Source organism: Elaeis guineensis, chromosome 4, assembly GCF_000442705.2.
Source record: "Elaeis guineensis isolate ETL-2024a chromosome 4, EG11, whole genome shotgun sequence".
Classification (NCBI taxonomy): Eukaryota; Viridiplantae; Streptophyta; class Magnoliopsida; order Arecales; family Arecaceae; genus Elaeis; species Elaeis guineensis.
Genome location: NC_025996.2, coordinates 34,235,683 through 34,243,365, shown reverse-complemented (window position 1 = coordinate 34,243,365; position 7,683 = coordinate 34,235,683). Strand labels below are relative to the sequence as shown.

General features: G+C 34.8%; 1 protein-coding gene across 3 annotated transcripts; it reads right to left on the bottom strand.

Moving 5' to 3' along the window:
* Window positions 1-516: 516 nt before the first annotated feature.
* LOC105043002 (alpha carbonic anhydrase 7-like) lies at window positions 517-7,290 on the bottom strand. 3 transcript variants are annotated; one of them, XM_073255144.1, is made up of 7 exons: window positions 6,997-7,290; window positions 2,699-2,910; window positions 2,502-2,608; window positions 1,487-1,589; window positions 1,252-1,410; window positions 1,119-1,172; window positions 517-968 (listed from the first exon to the last, which is right to left on the bottom strand). In XM_073255144.1, exons 1-7 carry the CDS (start codon window positions 7,088-7,090, stop codon window positions 813-815), a joined length of 885 nt encoding a protein of 294 aa, XP_073111245.1. In that variant the 5' UTR covers window positions 7,091-7,290; the 3' UTR covers window positions 517-812. The 3 variants fall into 3 exon arrangements, with proteins under 3 accessions (XP_073111245.1, XP_029120140.1, XP_073111246.1); XM_029264307.2 differs by having other exon boundaries at window positions 2,699-2,913; window positions 6,997-7,289; XM_073255145.1 differs by having other exon boundaries at window positions 2,699-2,905; window positions 6,997-7,135.
* Between the last annotated feature and the right edge of the window lie 393 nt (window positions 7,291-7,683).

The window sequence follows — 7,683 nt, the reverse complement described above, 5'->3', positions numbered from 1 at the left end:
AAGACATAGGTTTATACTAATGATCAGAATCATTGCATGTCATCTACTATCTCTAAATTATTTATAACTGAAAATGATATAATTTTTTGAAGATCCCTAGTCACATATTAGTACATAATCAAATTGTTGTTACCTCTTGTTGCTGTCTAAATCTTGGAGATTCCATCATATTTTCCATGTAAATGGAATGCATATGCAGTCCACATCATTTAATCCAACCCACTATTTAAAGTTTAAACACTATTGTTTGAAACAAGGGAGAAAAGGAATGAGAAAAATTTTAAATAATGGTGTATCTATTCACCTAATTGACACCAACTTGAAAAATCATATTCAATCCACTTAAAACAAATTCCTTGGTGTTCTCTTTTTGGCTTTCACACACTTTCCTATGTATTTCTCAAAATATATTTTAGTTATTTGGATTTATATCTCCTTTTCCCTGCATTAGGGTCCTGTTCCAACCATTTTTTCCTGTTCTTGCTTTTGTATTGTTTCAATATGAGCTTCCCTTAATGGCACAATTAGAGAAAAGCAATTGCTACCATAATCTATAGCAGAGTATATACAACTTATCTTGCACACAAAGGCTCTTGCAAACATTAAGAGTTCGCGATACTAATAGTTACAGCATATGTTTTTCCAAAAGAAAAAAGGCAAAAAAGTTGCAACCTACGAGAGAGCCATTGATCCTTGAAATGCATTGAAGTGCATTACAGATACAAATACTAAAGCAAACCACAACTAGTTTCTTCAAGACCACAACTAGTTTCTTCAAGCATGTGGCCTCAATCATAAAGCTGCATAAATTATTAGTGATGACGGTGGCAGAGCAGCCACTTCAAGATGCTGGATTTGCGACATAAGTTTTCCCGATCAAAATATTTCATATGTTCTTCCGGAGCCCATGGCTTGTAAAGAAAAATTGTGCGCCCATTGATTGGTTGGATCGGCCTTGCATTATTTTCCTACATGGTGGTCACAAATCACACATGTCAAACCTACTTCGTTATAATCAAATTCACATAATGAAATATAAGACAATTAATTCTAAAGCCTTGAAAAAATATCCTTCAGTAAACTACACATTTTCTTGATCAACCAACTAATCATCTTACCCCATGTACAGCACTCCGTAGCATGCGCACTTGCTTTTTCGAGACAAATCTCACCTAAATCCATGATTAATGATTCATAAGATCGAAACATCAACAAAGAGACAAGCCTTGTAGGTAGGTTATGAGGTCATACCTCCTGAATTAGGCTCCATGTGACACCTTCGGTGCAAGGTGGAGTGGTTAGAGAGCCTATGTATCTATAATAAGGACATCCAATCTCCATCAGTGGTGGTGGTACAAGCCCTGCAGGCACCACATCATTTGTCACCAGTATTGCTACAAACTTCATCAGCTGAGTCAATAAGATCAAACCATATTAGTTGGAGAAAGAGCTGGAAGCAAGAAAGAAGTTCTTTGTCAAATCAAACCTTAAAGAGGAAAGGATCTGGTGGACCAAACTGGTACATAATACTGATAACTGCTATGTCTCCATCTGAACTCCGGTGGACCATGTGCAATTCCAGCGGGTACCTGTAGGTACAATTTTTTTGAGGTTCAGCATCTTAGTCTCACTAACAAGTAACTAGATATTATGTAAGATTTAGTAGTGTTGAGCCACCATTGTGGACAGGAGACCCCCTGAGCTCATAATCGGAAGAGGAGCTGCTGGTCCCAACCCCGCAAGAAGTATTGTCCGCTTTGGCCATACAGGCCGCACGGCATTACCTCTCTGGGCCTCCAGCCCAAAAGGCACATCTTGAGGGAAGACAGTTTCATTCTCATTATTGAGTTTTGGTTAAGAGCACGAATACGCTGTGATGCACAGTTTGCATTGCAAAATGCTATACAGTACTCAATAGTAACCACATCATCTGGTCATAAAAATCAGACACCCATTGAATGACACAGTCTTATATATGTGCTATGTGTGGTGCATTGCAGATAGTAGCCATTTGTCTCTTGATGACGCCTATCAAGCACCGTATAGCACTCTACAGTACAAAATATGCACATTAGAGGATCTTGAATCATCTGTTAAATTATCTATCATTATTAAGATTTGGATAAATCTAGTAACATCTATGGACAACCTTCAGAAGGAGAAAAATCAGAGGTGGACTCTCTCAAAGAGTAGCTGGTTTCCCTGTTCTATTAACCCTTTGCGTGCCACCTGATTTCTCATGACCCGTTTTGAACTGCTGCATTTTTTTTAAATTTTTTTATCAGGAACTGCTACAATTTTTCTTGGTTTCTTCTTGGTGGTCTATGAGCCCCAGGTGGTTTTGTATTTATTTCATGTATCCTTCTTGTATTTCCATTCACGGCACAGGCCATCTTGGCTTCCTCTGAATCATATTTTGACTCAAAAGAAATCTATATTGAAGCTAGCTATAAGCCATGTACCAGTATGAATACTCTAATCTAGGAGATCAAGGGCAACACCTTTCTCCAAAAAGTTTGTGCTCAGAAGGTGAGTGCCAATGACATTGCTCAAGAACATAGGCCTTGCCGTCGATCGAAAGAGAACCTGCACCTTCTGTCCAATTGACCTAGAAGCATAGATAACGAAAAGAAGAATTAGTACTCGGTTACAGAGAGTAGAAGATAAAAACAGAATAGCTGAATCTTAAGTTTCTTACGATTATGCCATGGCTGCTTTTATGCATAATTGCATGAGAGATGCCATAGCTTGTTATCAAGCTCCCAATACTTTGATTAACCTGAATATTTTCAGAGTTTATATCTATTGGTGATTGATCCTTTCCATCTTTACATGCTGCCCAATTTTCATTCATCTCTCCCCAATGTCCAGGCCCAGTTTCGCTCCCTTCATGGTAGTCAAAATCCTTCACTTCTAGCACATGATAGATCAAATTGATGAGTTTGCTCCATTAAAGTTTGCACCAAAAGACAGGATAGATACGGTTTGATGCACACATACAATGAGAATAGCAATGCCAGTTTCCATTGTTTTGCATGAAGATTAAGGTTACCATCATTTGATGGATCTCTTTATTGTTAAATACCATGTAACTTCAATTTTTTTTTTTTTTCCTGATGTGAGGATGTAACTTCTATCCTGAAAAATATGATTGGTTGTGAGATCTCAAATTGCATCTATGTGCAATAAGCCATGTCATCGGCCACAACTTGGTCACATATGTCTCAATGAACTAGTTTCTTGTAACATGGTGAAGTCAAGCATCCTACAACCACAATCCTTGATTCAAATTGCTTCTGCGACCACAACCCATCTTGCTCTTGCTTCGGGAGTGTGCTTACTCCATGCCAAGGGCTTATCAAGCATCTTTCAGAGATTGAACATGAAAACTCCTCCACTATGAAGAGATCCATCCAGATTTCTAATTCCCAGATCCCAGTGCACACACTACACATTACAAAACCTCTACTTCTTACGTGGAGGGTATGACCAATAGGGCAACATGTATTTGTATGTGCGTCATCACCTAACTAATCCTTGACATGTTTTCCTCAATGGCTGGAAACAGTTCAAACGAAAATTATTATAGCAAAATTGGCAGAGCCTATAAAATCTCCATGACTGGAACTTAGTGCAAAAATTAATCTAGGTCTAGCTAGATGAGCATAGGCTCAATTTGAACCCCATAAGTGTTCAGACCAGCTCCATTTATGGGGGAAAAAAAAGGTAAAACTGTATCCTATACATGCAAAAACTTCAAGATTGTTTGGTTGCTTGCAGTTGGTAGGATACAATTGTGGTTGGCTGCAATTGAATTTGTTGATGCCCAAAACAAGTGGGTAGATGCCTGTCAATGTAATTGCAAGCTACAATTCAACCACAATTTTTTTTTTTTTAAAAAAGGCTCCAGGACTTCTAATTAAAACTATGCTAAAAGTCGTCCTAGTTCAACTATAAGAGGTCCTGTGATTGGGAAAATTCATTGGAAAACGTCATCTCACCATTCCAGTTGCTTCTATTCTCCTTCTCCATGATATCCTTACAATTAAAAAAAATAATATTATTGTAATATTATTGTTATATTATATAATTAATATAATTGATATTTTTATATTATTAATAAAGTAATATTATATCATTATAGTAGTAGGAAAGCTAATCTAATCATAATATTATCAACTATTATGATAATACTAGTATAATTGATGATACTATAGTCTATATATTATTATAATTATTACTATATTTACATGTATTAACTAATATCTAAAATTATATTGCAATATATATGATAATTAATATGTGTATCTATTACAATATCAAGTTATTATACATTTATATACTTGCTATCATAGTTATTCTTACAGTAATCCTATAATAATCTCTAACAACAAATGTCTACTATCACTATTAAAATAATATGATTAATATTATACCGTAATAGAAAATATGAAAAGTCACTGTTCCTTGGGGATTAGCTGTACTAGTCCAATTTCAAGGTAATCTTTTTCACATCAAATGACCAAATACTTGTAATTGTATTTCAATTTTCAATCATAAACAACCAAAGAAGGTCTCTTATAACTAGAATTCCAATTATTGGCAATTGAATTGAATGCAATTAAATTGCAGGCAACCTAGCAACCCCTAAACTCAATAAATTCATTTTAAAAATTTTTAGTTTTTTATATATACCCTTGCAAATATGACTTATTGCATATTTTTCTTTGAAAATCATTATTTTGCATTTGTGGCTTTTACAACAATACCCTCAACTTGTTTTTCTTACAAACAGTTTCAATAATTAACTTTTGAGGTGTATAATGATTTTATCACCCTTTGATATTAATACCATTAAAATATTTATGCAAAAAAATAGATCGTTATCATATAAGTTGAGTATTAAATTTTTCAACTATATTAAGGCATAAGGGCAATTGTGTTATTTTATATTTAAAGTAGATATTTACTAACATTATTACTCAAAAAATAATAGGAGGATATTATTAAAAAAATATAATATTATGAGATGCACATATGCAAATAATGATCTTTGAAGGATAAAAGTAATAGATCCGATTCCAGTCGGATTGTCTCAATAGGTGAGATGAGAATAAGGATAGAAAGGTGGATATTTCCTTTCAAGTCTCAAAAAAAAAAAAAAAAATATGTAATAAGCTATATATATATATATCCATATACATACATACATACATACACATATATGTGTGTGTAAGATTCCTTTTCAATATTTCTTATACATATTACCAATCATCTTTTGCTAACCGACATTCCTTTCTACTTCAAAAGGGATTCAGAGTCTCAAAATTTGAAACTTGACATGGCTTTCCCACTTGCATCAAAAAAAGATATGGCATTTCTATAATTTTTCTTTTAAAAAAATATACGATATAGAGAAAGGAGCACCAAAACTAAATTATAAGAAGGCTAACCAGTTCGTAAAATAATTAACTGGTTTGTAAAAGAAGGCTATTCTTTTCAAAATTACGACTTTTAATTATCTTGACCATCACACATGTACCTATATGCTAGTACATGCAAAAAATAGAGAGAGATGCCTAAGTTATTTCTAGGAATAAATAAGCAGATTGGCTCATCAATTTAAGGTTCGTTTGGTTAGCTATTAAAGAAGTACTTTTTTTGCTTTTTGATTTTTAAAAAATAAAAATCAAAAAATAATATTTGATAACACCATGAAAAATAAAAATAAAAAAAATCAAAATAATTGCTTTACATGCAAAACAAAAATTTTAGCTTTCCAAAACTAGCTTTTCTGCTTTTTTTGCTTCCGCACGTCTAAAATGCCAAACCAAAAAGTAAAGAGCCCGAATCCTTCTCCCTCGTCGAGCTTTTCACTTTTCCACCATCTTCTCTCCCTTTTTAAATCCTTCTCCTTAATCGAGTTCTTCACCTGCCGTCTCCAAATGTTGTTTTTTGCTTTATAGCAACGTAGTTATCAAATATACTTTTTATTTTTTTACTTTTACTCAATAGCAAAAATCAAAAAAAAATAAATAATATTTTTTAAAAATCAAAAATTAAAAATCAAAAAGTGCAACCAAATGCACCCTTATTTATTTGGATATCTCCCTTGAACTACATGATGTATGAAATTTACACAATAATAATTTTTTTTCTTTTCTTTATTTTCCTTTTTAATGTCTCACACCATATTCTGAACATACCATATCTGATGATCAGGAGATAGTTCGATTATTTACAACAGCATGACCTCATCATTACCTGAGAATCCATGTAACTCAATATTTTAAAGAAATAACACTTCGAATCCCATCATCTCGAAAGGGAACCAGGACCTCCTCATCAAGGAGAGTGGTGCAAACTAGCTAAGGTAAATCTAGTTGACTGAGCAGCTAGCGGACTAAATACAACGCCAGCTTGAGAAAAACATTTGATAGCAACGCAGCATGCCACAACTTGCATGATTGATGGTGCGTGTGATGTCAACTCAAATTGTCCATTAGACAATGAATCTAAATTCTTTTAGTTTAATGTCAAAGAATATATATATTTTTTTTATTTCGTTTTCTTCATATTAGATATATTTGAGAAACTCATGGAACACAGATGGAATGTTACGAGCCACGCACACAACCCCTTCTTGTAACCCGTGCAGAAGCCAGGTTAAGGTTGCCAGGAGGTCAAGGCGCCAGTCACTTTGCATGAGAAATAAATAGCCCTCACGCAAGGTTGTATGCATATCTTTTTTCTAAATGATGGTGGAACCGCCATTCACTTGTGCCAAGCACTCGAGGGCATAGTTTTCCTATTTTAGACACTACCTCCTCCCACTGAAAAAGGAAAGCATTCTTTTTTCTCTCTGTTTTTGAAATCATGCAGATTTCAGATGAACATTTTTAAGCCTAAAATTATGTGCAGAGAGTGAGATATTGAACATAGTCTTATGATCTGGCATGTTAGCATGCTGGCATAATCTCAAGAGAAAAGACTTACCAATTGCTTGAGATGAGGAGGGTCTTGCTTGAAGGATGAAGAGGGTAAGGCAAGCACACAAGAACAAGAAGAAAGGTGCTCCTGGCTTCCTCATGTTTTGGATGGTTGAGTGGATGGAAACCCCAAGCGTCTCGGGATGTCCTTGGTTCTATGGAAGTCCTGCATGGTTTGCTTTCTTCTTATAGACAGAAAGAAAAGAAAGTATCCTGTCTGGATGTGGAAAAGATGGACAAAATTTGTCAGAAAGTTAGTCCAAACGGTCTGCATGAATGCCACGCATTCCACGCCCGCTGTCTTGTTGCTCTAATAAAACAGAGGAAGCTGCTTCTAAGGCACCACGCAATCTTCCAGCACGACCGTGTGCTTCCCTACTTTAATCCACCATGTAAACTATTCTTGAACGATGAAAGCGGATGTTTATAGTTTTCATTCTATTTTATTGTAATAGGACAATGCCTAGATAATGGAATGATCCATCTTTCTTTTCTAAAGGGCCACGTGGCACCTTGGCAATTGCAAGTTCGTACCATGTGGCTCGGAAAGAGGGATTGATCCATTATCTAGGCGTTGTTCTGCTAGAAAAGAAAACATATAATAGGAATATTGATGTGATTTTCTTTTTCTTGGAGCTTTTTTTCTGAGTGATGCATGTAAACTTTTCACCATTAACATAATATATTATCATAC

What these genes read in the sequence shown, in the direction of transcription:
- LOC105043002 (XM_029264307.2), bottom strand. Translation starts at nt 7,090, where the DNA reads ATGAGGAAGCCAGGAGCACCTTTCTTCTTGTTCTTGTGTGCTTGCCTT. An exon ending in CAGATCCTTTCCTCTTTAAG is followed by an intron (nt 1,411 to 1,486) that starts GTTTGATTTGAC and finishes TTATTGACTCAG; the next exon opens with CTGATGAAGTTTGTAGCAAT. An exon ending in TACGGAGTGCTGTACATGGG is followed by an intron (nt 969 to 1,118) that starts GTAAGATGATTA and finishes ACCACCATGTAG; the next exon opens with GAAAATAATGCAAGGCCGAT.